Source organism: Gopherus flavomarginatus, chromosome 25 (genome assembly GCF_025201925.1).
Source record: "Gopherus flavomarginatus isolate rGopFla2 chromosome 25, rGopFla2.mat.asm, whole genome shotgun sequence".
Taxonomy (NCBI): domain Eukaryota; kingdom Metazoa; phylum Chordata; order Testudines; family Testudinidae; genus Gopherus; species Gopherus flavomarginatus.
The window spans coordinates 6,638,288-6,661,727 of record NC_066641.1 but is presented as its reverse complement, the minus strand read 5'-3'; the positions used below and the strand labels follow the sequence as shown (position 1 = coordinate 6,661,727).

The window sequence follows — 23,440 nt, the reverse complement described above, 5'->3', positions numbered from 1 at the left end:
AAAGACTGAGAAGGGACATGATAAAACTTTTCAAGTATGTAAAAGGTTGTTACAGGAAGAGGGTGAAAAATTGTTGTTCTTAACTTCTGAGGATAGGACAAGAAGCAATGGGCCTAAAATTACAGCAAGGGAGGTTTAGGTTGGACATTAGGAAAAACTTCCTCTAACCGTCAGGGTGGTTAAGTACCTGAATAAATTGCGTAGGGAGGTTGTGGAATCTCCATCATTGGGAATTTTAAGAGCAGGTTAGACGAACACCTGTCAGGAATGGGCTAGATAATACTGAGTCCTGCCATGAGTGCAAGATGACCTCTCAAGTGACTAGATGACCTCTCAAGGTCCCTTCCAGTCCTATGATTCTATGTATAGTGTAGTATCCACACAGTGAATTTGAAGCTACTTTTCTACTATGGAAGGAGATTTTACCCTGAAACATGATAGTTATGATAAGCAGCAGGTTTACTGAGTGGTTAGGGTTCAAACCCTGGACCCAGAGACCTAGCCTGAAATCTTCTTGTGTGGCATTGGGCAAATCAGTTAGCTTCTCTATGCCTCAATTCCCCATATAAGTTTCTTAGATAGAAAGTTTCTGCATCTATATAGAAGTAGAAGAACATATTTTCTTCTCCCTTAGGAAGTCACGAACTAAAACAAAAGTAAAAAGGTTGAGGTTTGAGTAACAGCATAAGAGCTTGGGAATTCCCATGCCCAAAGAGACAAAAGATTCATCTAGTCTACTACCCCACCTCTGAAAAGAGCCAATTGTAAATGCTTCAAATAAAGGAGTGTTCCACAGTATGCCAACATTTTTATGGCTGATTTAGAACAACGCTTCCTCAGCTCTCGTCCCCTAATGCCCCTACTCTACATGCGCTACACTGATGACATCTTCATCATATGGACTCGTGGAAAAGAAGCCCTCGAAGAATTCCACCAAGATTTTAACAATTTCCATCCCACCATCAACCTCAGCCTAGACCAATCCACACAAGTGGTTCATTTCCTAGATACTACTGTGCTAATAAGCGATGGTCACATAAACACCACCCTATACCAGAAACCTACTGACCACTATACTATCTATATGCCTCCAGCTTCCATCCAGAACACACCACACGATCCATTGTCTACAGCCAAGCTCTAAGATACAACCGTATTTGCTCCAATCCATCAGAAAGAGACAAACACTTACAAGATCTCTATCAAGCATTCTTAAACCTACAATACCCACCTGCTGAAGTGAAAAAACAGACTGACAGAGCCAGAAGAGTACCCAGAAGTCACCTACTACAGGACAGGCCCAACAAAGAAAACAACAGAACGCCACTAGCCGTTACCTTCAGCCCCCAAATAAAACCTCTCCAGTGCATCATTAAAGATCTACAACCTATCCTGAAAGATGATCCCTCCCTCTCACAGATCTTGGGAGACAGACCTATCCTCACTTACAGACAGCCCCCCAACCTGAAGCAAACACTCACCAGCAACTGCACACCATACAACATAAACACTAACCCAGGGACCTATCCTTGCAACAAAGCCCGATGCTAGCTCTGTCCACATATCTATTCAAGTGACACCACCATAGGACCTAATCACATCAGCCACGCCATCAGGGGTTCGTTCACCTGCACATCTACCAACGTGATATATGCCATCACGTGCCAGCAATGCCTCTCTGCCATGTACATTGGCCAAACCGGACAGTCTCTATGCAAAAGAATAAATGGACACAAATCTGACATCAGGAATCATAACATTCAAAAACCAGTGGGAGAACACTTCAACCTCTCTAACCACTCAGTGACAGACTTGAAGGTGGCAATTTTGCAACAAAAAAACTTCAAAAACAGACTCCAAAGAGACTGCTGAACTCGAATTAATATGCAAATTAGATACAATTAACTTAGGTTTGAACAGAGACTGGGAATGGTTGGGTCATTACACTAATTGAATCTATTTCCCCATGTTAAGTATCCTCACACTTTCTATGGGTCATCTTGATTATCACTTCAAAAGTTTTTTTTCTTCTGCTAATGATAGCTCATCTCAATTGATTGGACTCTTCCTGTTGGTATGGCTACTTCTACCTTTTCATGTTCTCTGTATGTATAAATATCTTCCTGCTGTATGTTCCAGTTTATGCATCTGATGAAGTGGGCCAGAGCCCAAGAAAGCTTATGCTCAGATAAATTTGTTAGTCTCTAAGGCCACGTCCAGACTAGGTATTAAAATCGATTTTAGATACGCAACTTCAGCTACGGGAATAACGTAGCTGAAGTCGAATTTCTAAAATCGAGGTACTCACCCGTCTGGACGGCGCAGCATCGATGTCCGCGGCTCTCCGTGTCGATTCCGGAACTCCGTTCGGGTTGATGGAGTTCCGGAATCGATGTAAGCGCGCTCGGGGATCGATACATCGCGTCCAGACTAGACGCGATGTATCGATCCCCGAGCAATCGATTTTAACCCGCCGATGCCGCGGGTTAGTCTGGACGTGCGCTAAGGTGCCACAATACTCCTGTTCTTTTCATGTTTACATAATGTCTCTTACTTTGCAATGCTTATTGAGCTCCGGGATGACTTTTCTTATTTCAGCTAGTCGTTAGCTCTGACGCAGGGGGGCTGGTATCCTGCTAGTGTTGTCCTAGCTTACATTGCTGCACTTTCTATTCTTATTCACACAAGAATCTATTCTTTTCAAAATGTTATTAAATTATTTGTCTTCAAAATATCTTGTACTAATGTGTGCACAGATTAACTAAAAATGGCATAAAACACCTTTCCCTTTATCCTTTTTTAATTTTTTACTTTTTAATTTCAAAAATGAAAATGACTCAGACTTGGAGTCTCTCAGCTAGTGGATATGGGGTCAGAACTGAGAGACTAGTATTTATGTGTTTGCTGCCAGCCCAAAGGCTTTGTTACAGATGTGGGTGAGAGACTAAACATATGAAGCCTGAGTTGCTGAGGGCCCCATCTCTCACTGACATCAGTAAGAGTCCTTAAGAGTCCTTACCAACTCGCAATCCATCCCTCAAAAGGGAGGACTGGGGTGAGAGAGAGAAGGAAATTGTACTAACCACTGTGCTTCATTTTTTTAAAGAACAAAAATGAAAACTATTATCCCTGTTTTTGCACTGTAAGAACTTGACAACCTTTGGGATTCTTTGATACTGAACATTCCATTATTACCACAATGTTTTAATTAAATGAGATGAGACCAACAGTATTCAAGAAGTTACAAAAGAAACTTAATCCAACTCTTACACGATTGATGAACAGGAAAGACACACTAATAGTTTCTGGCTTTTGTCCTGAATCTCCAGAAGTGACAGGTAGCTGTGCTCTGTATGACTCACACTGCTTTATGTAAGAGAAATAAATAACAGCTTTTACACAGATGTGAAACAGGTTGTCCCTCTGTAGATTAAAATACCACTCATGTTTACACTATCTGGTGTTTTACTGGCCAGGTCAGAAGAATCTTGGAAGGAGTAAATCAGAGCATTGAAGTCTTAACTTTGCTGAATCCACAGATGGAATTCAGGAGCAGAAAAAATAAAGTAATTTCAGAAACCAGCATGGTACCAACATCCAATTTTCTAGCATGGAAATTTTAAAAGTGAAGGCCTGAGTGAGAGCCCTGGGAAAGCACAGCCAAGCAGTACTAGCTCCTCAGACTTCTGTATTCACAAGTGTCAAATTTTACCTTGCAGCTACTCTTCCGCAAACTCAATGAAGTCTTTGAGGTTGCACAGCTGCAACTGAGGGCACAATAGCACCCAAGAAACCTCTTGAAATAAAAACAAACCTGCCTCCACAAGCCTCTGCAGCTGGTTGCTCTCCCTACCTTGTTAGGCAGCACGGCAGTGCCCCTGCTAGCCACCTGACAAATAAGATCCACAACCCTGGATTGTTGATAAAGAGGAGAGTGCAATACTCTGGCTGGTTCTGAAAGCTTCAAAGAGCCTATGCGTTGCCAACCCTCTAGATTTTACTGAGAGCCTCATGATATTTGGGGCATTTCTCAAAGCCCCTGATCCTGAAGTCAAGTAATAATGTGGGAACCTCAGCTTTCATCAGAAAAAAAAAAAAAGATTCTAGCTCTCATAGCAGTGGAGAAAAGGTGACCCAGTCTCCTTCCCGTCTGGCCATTAATCTGGAAGGAGAAGGAAAGGAATTCCTGGAAACTTGGCAAAAAGTCTGTTAACTAGGAGGCCTGCTGGGGTAGGAGTGAAGGCAGAGGACAAGAAATGGATCAGTTGTCCAGGGAGTAAGAGAAGGTTAATTGGCTCAGGCATCTGGAAAACCTGAAAGTCAATTAGCTGGGGAGGGTCTGTGTTGCCTGTGTGAGGAAAAGGTCAATTCGATGGGATGGATATTGCAACAGAGAATGAACTGCTGGGTTTAGAGAAGCCATTTATTGATCGGGGGTACCTATGAGGCAGATGGATTGAATAGCAATTGGGCAGCAAGGTTACATAGGATAGACTCTGGGGGAGGCAGGCCAGGAGGAGGGGAGGAGAAGGGAGCAGATGAAGTATGGGGAAGGGGGGAAAAGTGTTTATTTATTTAGGACAAACATTTCAAAAGCACGTAAGCAATTTAGGAAACCAAGTCCCATTTTCAAAAGAGACAGACACTTAGGAGTAAAAGTCCCACTCACTTAGGAGCCTAGGTCACCCATGAAAACGGGTTAGGCTCCTTAGAAATGTAGGTGCTTTTGAAGATTTTACCCTTTGGATTTATACAAAAATGGGTAATTATCCTTACACACTCACCAATTTTCCCATTTCTTTAAAATACAGAACAAACACCACATACTAAAGTGCAGCAGTATAATCCATTATAACTCATCATCAGCAAGCCAAGCAACTTGACAGCTCAGATCCCCCTCTCCCTCCCCTTCCAGCAATTCATCCTATTTAAAGTGTCTGGGGAAAAAAGATGAGCTTAGCAGCGTGTCCTGAAGGTCACCAGATTCAGGCTGTTTTAAAGTGAATTTCACAGCACACGGACCACATGGAAGATGTCGTGCCTGCAGCCCTTGTGTGTTTGTAATGGTACGACTTCAGATTAAGTGCCTTTGCTGATTTCAACTGTGGCAGTATGACACAGGTAGAGAGGCGATCTCTCAGGGAGGCAGGTCTTAGGACACTTCAAAACCACACTTTTAATCCAGAAACCCACAGGTCAGTGGGGATCATGGAATACTGGCTGATTATGAATGTGGCAAGATACTCTACTTTACTCAGCAGGGGACGCTACATTCTGTAAAGGCTTCAGTATGCTGGATGGTTGCAAGCACTCAGAAATTTGAAAATGACAGAAATAAGGATGCTTGTGAAAACTTACATCAGCCTTCTTGTGGATGTACATTATGACAGTGTCTTTAATTACGTGATCACATACTGCTTTTATTTAAGATATACTAGGATCCAACGCGCAGAAAGCCCTCTGGAGCAGCTCATCAAGATTCTCAGTCACCTTCCTCTATTCCAGTGGTTCTCAAACTGCGGGTCAGGACTCCAAAGTGGGTCGCCAAATGAGGTTGCCAGGGCCAGCATTAGACTTGCTGGGACTCCTAGCAGAAGCTGAAGCCTAAGCTCCACCCCCACCTGGGGCAGTGGGGCTTGGGCTCCACCCCACCCAGGATCATGCAGTAACTGTTATCAGAAGGGGGTTGCGGTGCAATGAAATTTGAGAACCCCTTCAATTCCGTACCTTGATTTCTATTCCTATCGGCTTTGTCTCACTACAGATCTTTAAAGTCCACAAGACTTGCTGTCAACCGTAGCAGGTTAGCAGATACAGAGTGAACACAGGGATCCTAGTGACTTATCAAGGTCCACAAAAGCTCATGCAGACTTTACGAAGTCTGGCAAACGTTGGATTGGGAGCAGGAGTCAAGGTACTACCAGTAACATGAGGACGCAGAGGAGACTGGGGAGTAAGGGGGAATGAGTTGGACCAACCAGTTTTGCAGGCCCTCTTGTTATCAGATGCGGACCTTGCCACGCCAATTTGCAGAAGCCTCATCAGTGAAGTGCAGAAACCTCAGACCATCATCAAATCTGGTCAAAGGGCAGTTGTTAAGTGACGTGTGATACTGGCTGTCTTTGGCCACAGCTGCATGTGGGATCCTCTCATTAGTCTCAGGTGTGAAGGCTGGCTGCATATAGATCCTGGCCCAATCAAAATCAATTCACAAAGGCCCCCCCAGCAGCTGGCCTGGGTGGGGAGTGGAAGGGGTAGGGCCAGAGCTGGAGTTGAAGGGCCGAGGCCAGAACCTCTTCTGACTATGCTGGGACGCTGCCTGGTAACGCGCCTGGCGGCGGCAGAGACCAACCTCCCCAACCTCCCTCCCCCCAGAAGCTGAGTCTGGGCAGGAAACCCTGCTCCAGCTAGGCTCTCTCCCACGCAGCTGGCTACGCTGCACAGAGCAGCGACCGGGAGTGGCTCTGGCCTGCTCCCTGCCCAGGCCTGGCTGCCAGGGAGAACAGCTCAATATGTCGGGCAAAGCCACTGCAGCAGGAGGACAGAGTCCTTACCCCCTGCAGGTACCGTAGAGCGGGGAGAGTGCAGGGGCCCCAGCCTGGGGGCAGGGAGGAGACACATGGGGAGGTCACGTGTACTCCCCTTTAGCTGGTGCCATCCCAGTATGGGGAGGCATGAATGGTCTATGCAAGGGCCATTGAGTGGCATGGCAAGTCAAAGCCAGGTACACACATTGACCTCTTCCATCATATAGTATTAAAGGACTCTCAGATTAATGCGATAAGTGGTACATAAATACAACTTCACTTTAACAAGATGATACAGTCAGGGCTGGCTCCAGGCACCAGTGGAGGAAGCACGTGCCTGGTGCGGCACATGCTAAGGGGCGGCATTCCATCCATTCTCGGGGTGGCTTTTTTTGTTTTTGTTTTTGCTTCGGCAGTTCGGGCAGCTTTTTTTTGTTTTGTTTTTGTGTGCTTCAGGCAGCAAAAATGGTAGAGCCAGCCCTGGATACAGCTTTAGACACTTCCGTTAACAGGAGGGATAAGGTGATGAACTGTAAAAAATCAGCCTCAATATCCAGGAGCCAAAATTACAATGTTCTATTAAGTTTGGTTTGGTGTGGGGGGGAGGTTAGTCCAGGAGAAGAAACTCTGTCAAGAACAATCTAACTTAGTAGCTTTCTCTTGAAGCCCATGGGTTTTATGTAGATAGGAAAACAAAAAGCATGACAAGAATCCCACCAAACTAGATAATATGCCAGGGTCCTTTGCTTCATCAACTATACTATCAATTCATTGTTTGCAACTCATTCACTTAGGGTATTAGATACATTAATTTAGAAGGTAGGCTCAGATATTTGACTTTTAAAAACACGTTTCTTGGAGTAAAGTTCTTTCTAGGTCTTCTGTCAAACATCAATCTATACTGGCACTGAATTCACTGATATTTCCCAAGAAACTCTTAGAATATGAAAATAAATACACTAGTACTTAGAAAAAGTCTTTTTTTCCCCCAAAAGAGACTGTGGCCCCAGTCCTATAACCCTTATGCACATGCTTGACTTTATTACAATGAACTTTGACTTTGACTTTCATCAGGGCCAATTCTAGGACAATCAGAGGAAACAGTCTTGACAACTATATTTTTTCTTTCTTTCAAGATGAACTATCTGTTCATCCCATTTCATAATTTAAAGTATGTTACATACAGCTCTGACGAATTCATTATTTACAACACAACCATTTGCTAATGACAGTGTATCCAGCCCAATATTGTCGCTGCAAACTAACGATGAGTTAGAACTGGTTGAAATTTTTGTTATGAATAGGTTTTGGTTTTGGTTGGAAAATGGCTTTTTCCAAATAACATTTTTTTCTGTAAAAAAGTTCACATTTTTTAAATTAATTGTTTATCATAAAAAATCAAGTATTTTTAAATACTTTTATTGAAAACATTGATTTTTTTCTTTGTTTATCAGGACATAGTTTTTCGTAAGTGAAAAAAATTATAACCATTAAAAAAAACTCATAGAATGCATGTTCTTTAAAAAGTGCACTTCTAAAAAAAGAAAATAGGGTTTCATTCATCTTTCAGCCAGCTCTGCTAATCCCAGAGGAGGAATACTCCACTAACTGAAGATACAACATTTTAACAACACTAAGAAGAACCACAAACCAGGAAAAGGAAAAGACAAATATTTGGGGATGGAAGGGTGTGCAGTTAGTATACCTGCCATCCAAATATTTTCATTAGGGTATGTCTACACCAGGGTTCTCAAACTCAATTTACCTTAGGGCCAGTGCCAGTCCTCAAATCCTTCCAGCGGGCCAATAATGTCACCTCGCTCTCATGGCCTCATGCCACCCCAGCTGCCTCTGCCTAGCAACTAGTGATGCTGCCCCCACGGCTGCCTCTGCCCGGCAACTAGTGATGGTATCTCTGTCCTTCCCCCCCCCCACCAATGGGAGCTGCAGTTGGGGGGGCATCCCTGCAACAGACAGAGCCAGCAGTGGGGCTGCGTGGGTCTCTCCTCCGGGGGGGAGGGGCATGTGAATCTCTCCTGTCCGCTCCCCACCTCCCCGCCCGGGCCAGCAACCACAAAGGCCGGATGAAATAACTTTTAAAAAAGTTTCCATGGGCCGCAGTGGGGAGGTTCTCAGGCCGCAGATGGCCCACGGGCTGGGACTTTGAGATGGCTGGTCTACACCGTAAATGAAAATGTGACTGCAGCATGGGCAGGCATAGCAGTACTATCTTTAATTTAGTTACCACAGGTTGCAACAGAAGTATGACACAGCAACATCAACCCTGACACAGGCAGCAACCAAAAGATATACCAAGAGTTTCTGTGGGGTTTGTACTGGCTAAGCTAGTCCACACTGCCATGTTCTCACTACCACAGTTACCTACATCAGCTAGATTAAAGCCATCACAGATACGTCTATCCATGCTGAAATCATACCTTCATTTGTGATGCCGGAGTACCTCTACAGATGAAGGAGATTCTATTTTGGGAAGATGCAAGAATTCTCATCAGAAGCAATGAATATTCTATGTAAGCCACATATGTTAGGAGTATCTTTCACAAAAACTACCCTCATTTGAAATGGCTTACACTTTATAGCACTGCTCCAAGATACCTCACACTTAGGCAGAATTGAGCCATCAGCAGAACCCTCCCAAGAACTGTCTAACATTCAACAAATGTCCAAAATCCAAAACATTCACTAAGTAAAATGCTACAAGCAACATGCAGAATGTTGAGGTTGTAGCCCATGCTGTGCTCTTAAGTAAATACAGAATCGGTGTTTCAGCCTCAGCTAAAAATTCTTTAAAGCCATTTACATTATTGACTGAGTGAATATAATGAACTACCTGGTTTCATCTGTTTTAAGACTTTCTACTGTGGTACCATACATGAAATCAAATAAAGCAATCCTGATCCCCTCAAATGACATGAGTAACTCCACGGTATTCCCTAAATAATACACATTTATAAAGTTTCTCTTTACAAAAAAAGCACATAAAATGAGCAGTGTTTCTTACACATAGTACAGTCTAAAAAAATCATTTCTCTTAGCCTTGTGAACTCCTATATTGAAATTTGCTCCACATATTACAGCAGCATTTGCTTTAAAACCAAATGAGGATAATAATTTCTTATTGAGTTTTATGACTTAGTGTGAAGGCTACAATCATTGTATCATTTTTAGATGTATAATAATGGCTAAAAGAAAAGTAATGCTCACAGTGCAACCTTATACCAGAGAGTGATTATTATTCCTTTAATGGTCAGTCTTTTGCTTCTGAAGAATGACTCCTAATATTACTTAAGTTAAATCTGAAATCTGAATTAAGGTCTAACCTTGATGAATTAGGATATTGGTTCATGTAATGAAACTCATCATATATTTTACTTTTAAAACACTGAACATTTAATTGAATAACTTTAAATGGGAAAATTCTGGTTATGCGGAAAAGCCAAAATAGGTATTTCCTAAGAGTGAACACACGCAAAATGACAGAAATAAATCTGAAAATTACATTGTCAGTAGTTTTGATTTCAGATTATGTTATTTGCTGGCTTGCTGCCCCAAGAATATTCTCCCACTGGGTGGCATGAACCTGTGGCCATGTCTACACTTGCAAAGTTTTTGCACTGTCAGTTTCAACAGTGATAGTGCGCCGGTGCAAGAAAAACGTTGGTTTGTGCACTCACTCACCTCTGAGATGTCAGATAGTGTTTACATTTGCAGCATTTCCATCGTGGAGGAGAGCAGTGTACTGAGGGCAGCTATCCCACAGTGCAGCTCTCTCCATTTTAACTATAGGTGTTACGGGAAGAAGTGGGGGGTGAGCGCAGGGTCCAAACACGGGATCGTTTGCTCTGTGGAGCAGCCATGGTCACTTGGCCAGAGGAGCACTTGCAAACAAAACAGGAAAAGGAGTTTCAAAGTTCCCGGGCCTTTACAGGGGGAGAGGTGGACATCTGTTTACCTGACATCAGAGCATTGCTGCTGGCTGGAGTGGTCACCCTAGGCACTGTGAGATATTGTCCGGAGGCTAAAAGCTGCTTACACAGGAAGAACATGTCTCCACTTGCACATCACCACAAAAGGGTCACTGGTAAGAACTGTGTGCCTCTCGTGGAGGTGGTTTTCTGTTTGTGGTGAAACTTCTGAGTTTCACTGCAAAAAGTCATTGGCAAGCGTAGATGCTCCCATGGTTCTGGAAGAAAAAAAGGGACTTTTTGTGCTTTAAATGGCAAGTATAGATATGCCCTACATTGTTAATAAAGAAATCTGCTTTGCACTATTCTGCATGTATTTGAGATATTACATCAAACAACATCCAATTCTGTTTCCAGTCCTGCTCTCTGGAATATGTTCGTTGGTTGTTTACTATTCCTATGAAAATGCTGTATCAACCTCACACTAGTGTAAATTGTGTGTGAAATGCTTTAAGTGTCTATACATGATACAGGGCAACGGGGAATCACACCCACTAACCTAAATTTTACATAATTTTACACAAACAGACCAAGTGCATTTCTAGAGCTTACCAATATCAATGCTCTGAAGATAAGCCAACTATATATCTGATTATCTTGGAGACTGACTTTTGGTATGGGTTATGGGAGAGTTCTACAACTGGCAAGAGGACATAATGCCCGTTTGCAACTTCGGTGAATGATTTAAAAGCATGAAGGCACAAACCCTGATTCTAGCACTTAGTTCAAGAAGCAGAGTATCTGTAGGGAGTTCTACAGAGCAGAAGGGAAGGAATTCTGCCTTACAGGACACGGAACTACTTGGTAACTTAAACTGCTTTGCCACCCATGATTCAAAACATGCCGAACTCAATGGGAGACTAGCCAGCGGATTCGCTGGCCCTACCCTCTCTGCCCCTCACCTAAAGCCCCTCTATGGCAGGGCTGATGGGGTCCTGGCACCCTGCCCTACTTTCCAACCCCAAATCCCATACAGTATACATACCAATTCCACTGCAATCAGTGTCCTTTCTGGTTGTGCGCTTGTATGCACTACACGACCATACAGAAGTTAGTCTAATGATAAATATTACCTCACTCTCTCACATCCAAGGACCAACATGGCTATAACAACACTGCAAAAAAACAAAAGACCACAAAGAAAAGACAGATGACCTAAATCTTAACTGGAATAGGCAACCCCCTGTAATAATAAAGACATTTCTGTGCTGTGTTCTGACTTTGAGCTTCACTAAGCTATATAGCTAGCTAACTTAAACACAAAAGTGACTAACTTCCAACTACCAGTCTTCAAATTCTGTGTATTGCTGCCTGCTGGAGTCTCACAAGTGACAATACTGTCTACTAAACCACTCAACCATTTCCCCAACACATTGGCTTCTCTTCCATTGCAGTCAGCCTCATCATTAATTCCAAACCATTATGACATTTTCTTACAGGAATTCCACAGACACTCGTTATAAAATAAAATTAAGGACTATGACCACCACCACACATAAAATTACAACAATTCCACTTCTTCCAGATGCCATTAGGCTGATGTTCCCCTCTACCCAGACACTGCATTTAAACTGAAAACAAATTAACATAATTTAGATGCTATCACAAAAATCAATATCCACTGTACTTTATGCTCTATATTGAACATTTTCAAAAAGCTCTGGACTCATTTTTTATCTTAGATTATCAAGAAAAATTAGCTAGCAATTAGGCACCAAGTATCACAAATGGGAGCTGCTGGGTCCTGTGCACTTTTGAAAAACCGGTCCTTTACTGAAGTTCCTAAAATGGAAGCTGAATTCTTTCGAAAATCTTCTACATTTTGCTGGAAGGCAGATGTGGAGGAAGCAAAAGGACCTATTGGGATAGTCCTTTAGCTGATGTAAATCAGAGCTACAGTAATTAATACCAACTAAAATTGTGGCGCCTGTTGTTTTCAAATGATCACACTGAAGATTAAATATGGGTTTTTTCACCCATCTTTGAACACACAACCTCCTATCAATGTTAATCAGAGTTACACACTCAGGTTGATGGAAAAACTGACCATATATCATGTGAGACAGGTTGGAGGATGTTATATTAAATTGCTTTCAGCAATGAGTGCTTTATAAGACTCCCAATCAAAGAAAGAACCCTTCCTTTAAAATTAATCTGTTTGCTAAAACCCAAGCAATAAGATGATCTTAACAGTGTTTCATATATTAATTGTGCTATATTAGGCTTGTCTCACGTAATCCATTCCAAACATTTTTTTTTTTAATTTCAACAATTGTTCTGCAAAATCTCTCCCACTCCCTCCTCTTTAAAGTTTCTCACATGTCAGGAATCTGATGTAAGTCTCACGATTGCATATTTTACAGCTCAGTTATGCATCACTATTACTGAGAACTGGGAACAAAATAAACCCAGTAATACTTGATTTATCTCAGTGCTCTAGCAGCTCTAGTGGGAAGTTACAGCTGTTCACCAAATTAAACTTTTATAGTGCATTCTGCCACATGAAATAGAAATAAAGATAGAGGAAAGTCAGCTGGATGTAGAATTGGGAGGGGATCAGTATGCTAGGTATACTGAAAATATGTACAACACATTATTAGACCCTACATTTTCAACTAAAACATTTGAAAATAATGGATTCTTCACTTTGTATACTTCTTAATATGTCATTTAGGGCTTAGCAAAACTATAGCTTAACGGAACCCAGATCAAATAGAAGCGTGTAAAAGGGCATCTTAAACAGCTGGGGTAACGCGGTCTGGGGGATAGGAACCTGAGCCAGACCTGGTTCTACTTTCAGCTCTGCAACTGACCTACTGTGTGAGACTATGGGCAAATAACTACCTCTGTACCTCATTTTTCCACATGTATAATGATTCTTACCCTACTTTGCAAAGAACTTTGAGATCTATGCTTTGGCTAATTGAGCTTGAAGGTGACCTTGGCTAGCTTCTCTATGAACTTGTGTGGGTATGGAAGGTTTGAGAGTAGGTGATAATTAGGTCTGTTGCCTTAGGATGAGTTCGCTTTCTAGTGGCTGGACTGCTGCATGATAAAAAGGGAAAGAGAAGATTTCTTCACAAGATAGGCACCAGCTGCTCCTGACTCTCTTTTACTAACCAGAAAGAGCAGGGATGAGAGTCACAAATTTGGCATTGAGTTCTGTTAAGGATGTGAATGGGCTAAATTTAAGGAATGATGGCAGGCTGATGGTTTGTTGGCATGAGATCAAATCCATACAGCTTGAGTATCCTTCCTAAATGCAGATGATCTTTTCATTGAAGGAAAAAGATCGTTCACTATGTCTGGTGATGGGTTCTGTTGTGGACTGTAGGCAGTCAGCATTGATGAAGTGGAATACCACACACAACAGTTCCTTAGGGCATGATTCAATGGCTTCTATGGAGACGGAGAGAGAAGTTGTCTTGGCCTGTCATACAACTTCAGCACTGGTTTGGAGAAATTCTTTTTGTTTCAGCCTAAGGGCTTGGCTACACTGGAGAGTTGCAGCGCTGGTGGTGGGTTTACAGCGCTGCAACGTAGTAACTGTCCACACCTGCAAGGCACATCCAGTGCTGCAACACCCTGGCTGCAGCGCTGGCTGTACACCTGGTCTGCTTGGGGTGTAACAATTGCAGCACTGGTGATGCAGCACTGCTCATCAAGTGTGGCCACCAAAAGCGCTGTTATTGGCCTCCAGGGTATTAGGAGGTATCCCAGAATGCCTGCTCACAACAAACCGGAAGAATGGCTGAACTCCGAGCTCCCCCGAGCTGCTTATCTAAAAAACAAACACAGCTCCTGTTTGCTGAGCGCGCGGAGGCAGGCAGGGGAATTGCTTTGGAAGATTCACAGCTGTTTGCTTGCAGAGAGAAGTCACACAGCAGAGGGGGAGGGGGAGTCCGTGCTGAGCAGCTGCTCATGTGGTCTGAAGGCTATTTAGGAGTGCATAATTTGCATTTAGTGAATAAGAGAGGGGTGGGGAAAGGGCTCGAAACTTTTAAATTGATTGCAGATTGGTGATGTGTATGTTCCAGTCCTTAGAACTTGCAAGGCAGGGTGCTGACAGATCCAAAAATCCATTCTCTCTCTCTCCCCCACGTTCCCCCTCGCCCCCCTCTTTTGAAAAGCATGTTGCAGTCACTTGAACGCTGGGATAGCTGCCCACAATGCACCACTCCCAACAGCGCTGCAAATGCTGCAAATGTGGCCACACTGCTGCGCTGATAGATGTCAGTGTGGCCACACTGCAGCGCTTTCCCTACACAGCTGTACGAAGACAGGTGTAACTCCCAGCGCTGTACAACTGTAAGTGCAGCCATACCCTAAGGCCATGGCTACACTTACAGCTTTGCAGCGCTGGTAGTTACAGCTGTGTTCGTACAGCTGTGTAGGGCCAGCGCTGCAGTGTGGCCACACTGACAGCTACCAGCGCTGCAGTGTGGCCACATTTGCAGCATTTGCAGCGCTGTTGGGAGTGGTGCATTGTGGGCAGCTATCCCAGCGTTCAAGTGGCTGCAACGTGCTTTTCAAAAGAGGGGGGTGGGGTGGAATGTGACAGGGAGCGTGGAGGAGACAGACAGAATGGATTTTTGGAGTTGACACTGTTCTCAGCTCCCTGCCTTGCAAGTTCTAAGGATTGGAAGACACACAGTGCCTACCTTCAATCATTTTAAAAGTTCTGACTCCCTTCCCCCACTCCTCTCTCATTCACTAAATGCAAATTATGTACTCCTAAATACCCGTCAGACCAGATAAGCAACTGCTCAACATGGACTTCTCCCTCCCCCTCTGCCGTGTGAGAGTGCTGTTTCTCTCTTCAAGCAAACAGCTGTGAACATTCCAAAGTAATTCCCCTGCCTGCCTCCGCTCGCTCAGCAAACAGGAGCTGTGTTTGTTTTTTAAATAAGCAGTTTGGCTGAACTCCAAGCTCTCCCTTTCTTCCGGTTTGTTGTGGACAGGAATCCTGGGATACCTCCTTATACCCCGGAGGTCAATAAAAGCGCTGGTGGGGTCCACACTTGCTGACCAGCGCTGGATCACCAGCGCTGGAATCGCTACACCCGAGGCTCGACCAAGTGTACAGCCAGCGCTGCAACCAGGGAGTTGCAGCGCTGGCCGTGCTTTGCAAGTGTGGCCACATCCTAAGTTGCAGCGCTGTAACCCCCTCAGCAGCGCTGCAACTCTCTAGTGTAGCCATGGCCTAAGTCTTGGGTAACTTAGCCAGATTTCCACCTGCAGCTTTGGGGGACCTCAAATTGCAGGAGGAATTTTGCATTCTTTTGCCAGCCGCAGAATGCACTCCCTGCTGGGGACAAGGTGTGCATAGGGTTGGAAGAGTGGGCTAGTCATGACCCTCCCTGCCTTCATCTTCTTCCCAATGGGAAACCAAACTCTCTTCATCAGGTTACCCCATCAGATTATCTGCACTTCCCAGCCACACTCTGTGCCCCTACACAGGTGAACAAAGGTTGGTGCAGGTCTCTGTTCACGAGCCTTCTTTGATCATTGGCAACACAAATCCATGAATGAATCAACCTTGTATTCAGTTCAGACTAATAGTATGTATATATACTTTTACACCGTTAACAGTTAAAGGCCAGATTTTACACAGCCCTGACTTGGTGCAAGAGGTGGCAGAGACGCTACAGGGAATCCTTCCTCCTTGTACATCTATTTAGCAGTCAGCCAGAATCCTAGCGTGTGAACTCTTTAAGCGAAAGATGCAGCAAATGATTGTGCAGCCAAAGATGACAGACACTCCTAAGGGAGAATGACCAAGTGGAAGCAAGAGCAGATATGTTGCGCCAAATCCTCAGCTAGTTAACAACAGCCATAACTCCTGTGATAAAAATGGAACTGTGTCACTTTACATCAGCTGTGGGTATGGCCCACACAGTTATGTGAGTTAATTATGCAAGGCATTGAATTACACAGAAAAGACAAATAGGCTGAATTTTTTCTCCACCTGATAATACATAGACAAGTCTACAGATCTAGTGAAATTACAAATCAACAAACAGAATAGATTCCTAATACAGAAATATTTACACCTTGGATAATCAACCCTTAAAACTTGCTGCTATTGAAATACACACTTTAGTAAGAGATCAGGAGTACTTGTGGCACTTTAGAGACTAACAAATTTATTTCAGTGTAAGCTTTTGTGGGCTATAGCTCACTTCTTCAGATGCATAGAATGGAACACACACACAGGAGGTATTTATACATACAGAGAACATGAAAAGCTGGAAGTATGCATACCAACAGGAAGAGTCTAATCAACTGAGATGAGCTATCATCAGCAGGAGAAAAAAAACTTTTGAAGTGATAATTAAGATGACCCACAGAAGGTGTGAGGAGAACTTAACATAGGGAAATAGATTCAATTAGTGTAAAGACTCAACCATTTCCAGTCTCTGTTTAAACCTAAGTTAGTAAGAGACAAAACCAAGTATATACATATATGAATATCATCACAATCTATAGTTACACTTGCTAGAATATCTATACAAGAGTTGTTATTCTTCATGTTTTAGACCATAAGATTGGAGTCAAGAAAAAAAAATCTTCCATGGAATAGTTCTGCACAATTGTCCAGGTGCATGATGGGTTATTTTGCCTTCCGTTAAAACAGTGGTTCTCAAGCTTTTGTACTGGTGACCCCTTTCATATAGCAAGCCTCTGAGTGTGGACTTCCCTTATATTAAAAAGTGTTTAATTGATATTTAACACCATTATAAATGGTGGAGGCAAGCAGGGTTTGGGGTGCAGGCTGACAGCGCGCAGCCCCCTCCATGTAATAACCTTATGACCCCCTGACCCCCAGTTTGAGAGCCCTTGTGTAGCGGGGTGGTTACCCACTCCTGCTCTGCAGGGCTAGAAACAGCCTAGGAGAGGGCTGTGGCTGGGGCAACAAGCCTGGGCTGATTGGGGGAAAGTAGGCTCAGCTGGAGCCATTCCCCAGTCAGGCCCAGCTGGCCCCTATAAGAGGCTGTGAGCCAGAGGCCCAGGCAGTCTCTCTCTGCCTATAGAGGGAGAAGGGCCTGGCTGCAAGGTGCCAAGAAGGGAACCTAGAGTGGAGCAGGGCTGGGGGAAGGCCCAGGGAGCCAGGGAGCTCAGGCCTAGGAAAGCCCCAGGCTGAAGGCCTGGTAAGGCCCATTAGGTATTGGGTTGCAGGGGGCAGTCCATGGGTAGGCAGAGGCAGCAGGTCCGAACCCCCTTTGCCTATGATGAGTGGCTTACATTGCAGTCCGCACCAGTAAGCGGGGGCTAGATGGGGACTGGCAGTAGCCGAACACTGAGGCGAAGTGGGGATAGTGGGTGGGGGTTCCCCTGGGAGGGGGAGACTCTGAGGCTCTGAGGGGTTACTGCCAGGGAGGCAGCACCGCAGGTAAATGGGGCAGTGGGGTCCTGGGAGGGACACGGGGCCACAGGTAAGACAGATCACCAGCCTGCAGAGGGCACTCCAGAGCTGGAATGAGCAAATCACCAGCAGGAGGCACCGTGGCGGTGAGTCTAGGTGCTTACACCCTGCTTTAAAGCATCTAGTCTAGGTCACTGTCTAAAACTATTGGTCTAGATGAACTATCACAAAATTTCATTTTAAAACACTAAAAGCATCTGATGTACAAGAATGTAACAAAGTAGAGCTCCTGAAACCGGCAAATCACTATTTTTAATGTTGAAAATATGGTCTATACACAGCCTGAAGTGTAATGATGCAAGCGGTGCCTCCGTCGTAAAGTCGTTCAGATTTTTATTCAATAATGCCAGATTCATTTTATCACAAGCATCACACTTCAAAAGAAGCGGAACACTGCAGACATATTGTAATAGCTCAATATGGTGCTCTTTAAATTCTCAACATTTTTTCTAATATTGCCTGTGTCTCCCAAACACTTTCTTCCTACTACTTCAGCAAACATGAAGGAATAAATACACAGCCATACACTTCATAGTATGCACGTACATTACAACATTCATTGGGACTTTATCTGAACTTTAAGTACAAGCTGAAGCATACCCTTCCTGAATAGGGATGCTTTCCTTAACTGGGGAAATAGACTGTGTGTCTAACTGAAGTGAATATGTGATTTACCATGTACTTACAATGGTTTTCCGTGGAGCTGCTGTGTAATTATTACACAGTTGCTACAGAATATGGCAATATTTTACCATAGCTATGTGAATAACTCATGCTTTCACCGCATTTCATTACTTCTTAGAGGTAATTTTAAGAGTCACTGAAGGCTGTAATTTATTAACAATTTAGATTACTACAACTTTAAGGATATATCTGTAGACTGACAAAACATGCCCATCATGTAGTATCTCACCATGTATTCAATAACTTTAAAATGTATAATTCAGTGAACCATGCCACCATAAATGAGCCACCAACCATACTCTTCTCAGGTGAAAGCCTCATTAGACAGACGGACCCTACCACATATCCTGAAGGTCCACAGATTCAGGCTCTGAGATCTATGTGAGAAGCAAATTCCTGTGCAAGGAAAGCCTGCAACTATGCTCCAGATACTGAAATGTATAAGACTTCTGTAAGAGCACCCCACAAAATTTTAATTATCATAGTATTGAAAATATTTCATCTCAACCATCAATCTCACAGATTTTTAATCAGACTCAACGTTTGAGGCCATAGCTAAGTAATGTCCCCTAAATGCTTTAAGGGAGTGTTTTTACCAATAATCAGAGAAGTACGGATTGCACATGTATGATGTGCTGTCCGCTCTGACAAAAGAGAATTACTTAATTCATATATATTTTTTTTCAAAATGCAAACCCTATTCACAAGAATTTAACATCATTCAAATAAAACCAATCTGACTCCAGCATATTTTTCTTAAGGTCCAAGGGTGCACAGTTTATAATCTGCAGTCTCAAGAGTATACTTAAGGTGGAAGTATAGTAGCATGAAGTCCACCAATATTCCTTTGATAGGGTCAAGTCTACCACTATAAAGTCAATTTTGAATGCAGTATATCATGATGCTTTCTTTTGACCTGACAGACAATGTAATGATATCAAAACTTTTCATAGTTTCATAGTATCAGATTGGCGGGTAGTGATCGATCGGGAATCGATTTATCACATCTTGTCTAGACGTGATAAATCGATCCCCGAACACACTCCCCATCGACTCCAGAACTTCACCAGGGCGAGAGGCAGAGTCGACAGGGGAGCCGCGGCCGTCGATCCTGCGCTGTAAGGATGGGAGGTAAGTCAATCTAAGACACGTCAACTTCAGCTACGTTATTCTCATTGTGTATCTTAGATCAATTCTTCTCCCCGCTCCCCCCAGCGTAGACCAGGCCCAAGACGTCTACTTCTCTTTCACCTTGTTCTTCCTGTCACAAAGTCAGCCAAGGAGCTTCCTTTGAGATAAATGTTAACTATTTGTGTGTTACCCACATGATCATGGTAGCTAATGCTGAGCATTTGTGATTAACTCATCCTTCTCCAGCTCAGAATCTTAAGTCCATCTCAGAAACTGATATTGTAAAATAATGAGATGAAATCACCTGAGGTTAATTTGAAATTGTATTGTACTGTCTGGTGATTACAGATTACACAATTTTAATACTTATTATCTAGGTCCACAGATATTTTAAAAAGGAATATAAATGGAAAAAATGGGAATTAAGATGGAAAAAAATACTAACAATCCCTGAAACTTAGTCGTGTTAAAAAATTGAAATTGTATGACTTTCACTGGGGAAGAATCTTGCTTTCAAGTAAGATTTAGTCTAAAAAGCTCTAGGTTGCCAAACGTCAACCACATAGCAGACATAATGTACTAAACTTAGTATTTGAAAGAGAGAGACAGCTGCTTGAAAACTCCATGCTGACTTGTCAGGGAAGTGCACAGATGATGGCTATGTAGGTAATCATACATATTGTCACTTCTCATCAGGGAGGAAAATGTTTGCCAAGAAGAGAATGCAGTGGGAATACACAAAAAAATACACAATACATGTCTTCAGACTGGATCTACAAAGATGACAGTCAACAAAATAGAGAGAGATACAGGAAAGCTGTTCCAGAAACCAACAGCTGCAGAGGAGAGAACTGCTGCACTACCAGGATGGGATTGTGAGGATGGATAAAAGGTCAGGGGCCAAGTGAGTGAAGAGAGTAGAGAAAAAAGCAGAGAGAGAGAAGGGGAAGTATTTGTGTGGCAATTTGACACAAGCCCATTGAGTGTTTTAAGAACAGGGCAATTTTGAAACTGGACCCTGAAACTAATAAGGAGGCAATGGAGGGTTTTGAAGATAGGGTGCTATAGTCATACTTCCTTGCAGGCTGAAACAGGTACTCAGCTAAAATTCTGGCATTTGGCTTCAGAGGAATTATTTTTCAAAAGGCTATTCTTCAAAGCTGACTTGGTAGGAGGATACATACCTCCTTTCCCCTGTAACATGGTTAAGCTTGGCTGCTTCATCGCCCCCATTCTGATGGCCAATTTTGATAGTAGCTCAGTGTGGTTTAAAGGAAGAGGGAGTGATTATGATGAGGCTCTGTTCCCTTCCTAACCCTCTCGGTGATACTGGCCACCTCTGCCTTGTGGCTAAGTCTGATCAGGCAAGCTGCAGGTCTGAGCTGTCTTTTTTTCTCATAGGAAAGCTGCTGGCCTCATTCCTCACTCACTTCTGCAGTGTTTTTAAACTAGTATTTTGTCATTAACAACGAGGTTTGCTTAAGAGAGGCAGAGACAAATCTATTCATCTAGATTTAATTATAGCCCTAACCTTCTAGCTCAATAGTTTTGCAAAAGATCATTAAGTGCAAAGGTCTTTATGCTTTCCAGAGTGCTTAGTCTGCATTGTACTTTAAAACATGTCATCTTTTTCAGAACAGATTTAATTGCCAATATATCTTTATAGAAAGTGGGAGAATAACCTTTAATTATTAGTAGGATCTTGGTATTGAAATTTCAGGACATCTGCTTAATAAAAAGTAGATGGTCTCTCCGTGGGAATCTGCCACCATATATGGTGATGACATAAGTAAGATATTAACAAAACAAAATAGGGAAGGTGGTATCTAATTAATCACATGCTTTGTGAGATTATGAGTCTAACTTGTTTTTGATTACTAATATATTCTTGCAATAAATGATCAGATATGTTACGCGTGACTTTGACTAATTTCTATTTAACTTTTCTGATATTTCACCATCCCAAAAATTAGATATTCAGTACACCCCACTTGTTTAATACAAGTAAGAATGTGTGGGTAGCTGTATTTTGAAGTTTGAAGACTTGTTCTTGGGATTAAATGAGTGGCCACAGCGCTGAGAAGAGGACAAGTTTCATCTAGAAGCCCAAGTGAAGGGCAGGATTTAGGGAGGAAGCCCTGGGGGCACTGCTGTATAACAGGGCAGGAATGGACTTAAAGCTAGCCCAGGAAGTGCTGAGAACTGAGCCCGGCAACAGGGCTGCAGACATTACCAAGGGCATAGGGACAAGCCCTGTTGGACCCTTTACCCCAGAAGAGGTTTGTTCATTCATGTGTTGGACTGTGTGACGTAGCCAGAGGGCTGAGCTGCTGAATACCCTCCTGATAAGGACAGCAGCCGACAGGGGGCACTGCAAGCAGAGAGAGTACAGGTTTGCGTCCAGCTGACAGGAGATGCTCACGAGAGGTGAGTGAATACTGTCACAAAAAGGATACTAGAAGTATATCATGTTGACGCAGTGGGCACATTGATAATGTTCTGAAAGTGGTGACAGTTTACAGAAAGGTATGTGGGAGAAGGAAAATTTGGGAGTGACGCCCATCTGATGTACAGAGGAAGCAAACAGAAGACCTGAACTAAAGAGAAAGTTGTGTCAGAGTATTCTCCCCTTGCCCAAGAACACACTTTTAAATCTAAGAATGAATAGTGCTATAATAAGAGCTAAGTATTTATTATTAGTTATTATTATTATTATTAGGAAAGCAGTGTGACTGGATGACTAAGGTATGAGGCTGGAAGCCAAGAGACCTCAGTTCAATTCCTCTGCTACTGACCTATTGTATGCTGTTGAGCCAAGTTATGTCCCCTATCTGTGCCTCAGTTTCCCCACCTGTAAAATGGGAATTATTACACAGTGTGGGTGAAGCACTTTGAGGTCTCTCAATGAAAAGTACTATGTAACAGCTATAATATTTATATTCAAGACATTTAACCGAAGATATGTAGATACAGTCAAATTCATTTGGATAGAACAGGCACTAAGAGGAATCAGGAAGAAGTAGAGGAGTAATTAAAGAAGTGTCAAAAGACATATACAATTAAGCTCTTTCAGTGTAAAAGTTGTTGTTAAGTTGACGAAGAGGAAGGAAATAGACAGAAAAGAAGAGAATGTTGAGAATCAAATCTTTTGATACTCTATAGAGGAGAGAGTCTTAGCGTAGAAGAGCCATCAAAGAACGAGTAGCAAAATTATGGAAGAAGGGAACTAAATTAACTCTAGGAGAGAATCAGAGATAGAATCATGGGTTAGAAGGGACGGCAAGAGTCATCTAGTCTAATCCCCTAATGCTTGGTCCACATCGCCCTAAAGTCAAGGGAGATGGTAGGAGAGAAAAAAAAACTATCAGCAGCAGAAAGTAATGGTTGTTCTTTGAGTATTCCTTTTGCATATTCTCAATTTGGGACGCACTCTTTGGCACCACCAAACTTCAAGAATTTTTTGGAAAAGAAAAAACGGTTATCTACTTTTCGTAATTGTTGTTCTTCGAGATGTGTTGCTCATGTCCATTCAATTCTAGGTGCGCGTGCGCCCACATGCGCAGTCAGAGATTTTTGCTTTAGCAGTATCCGTAGGGCCACCTATGGCGCTCCTTGAGTGCCACTTTCATGCATTGTTATATCAGGTGCCACTGGCCATATGCCCTATCAGTTCCTTCTTGATGGCA

General features: G+C 43.0%; 1 protein-coding gene across 10 annotated transcripts in view; it reads right to left on the bottom strand.

Moving 5' to 3' along the window:
- Positions 1–23,440, bottom strand: part of TANC2 (tetratricopeptide repeat, ankyrin repeat and coiled-coil containing 2) — a 628,479-nt gene that overhangs the window by 180,121 nt on the left and 424,918 nt on the right. Inside the window, exon 1 of one of the 10 annotated variants that reach the window (XM_050934874.1) lies at positions 10,501–10,546. The exons of the other annotated variants lie outside the window; for them this stretch is intronic. Coding sequence (XP_050790831.1) covers positions 10,501–10,507 — 7 coding nt within the window. The 5' untranslated portion in view covers positions 10,508–10,546. Of the gene's footprint in view, positions 1–10,500; positions 10,547–23,440 lie in introns of those variants that run through there. 10 annotated transcript variants of the gene reach the window in all.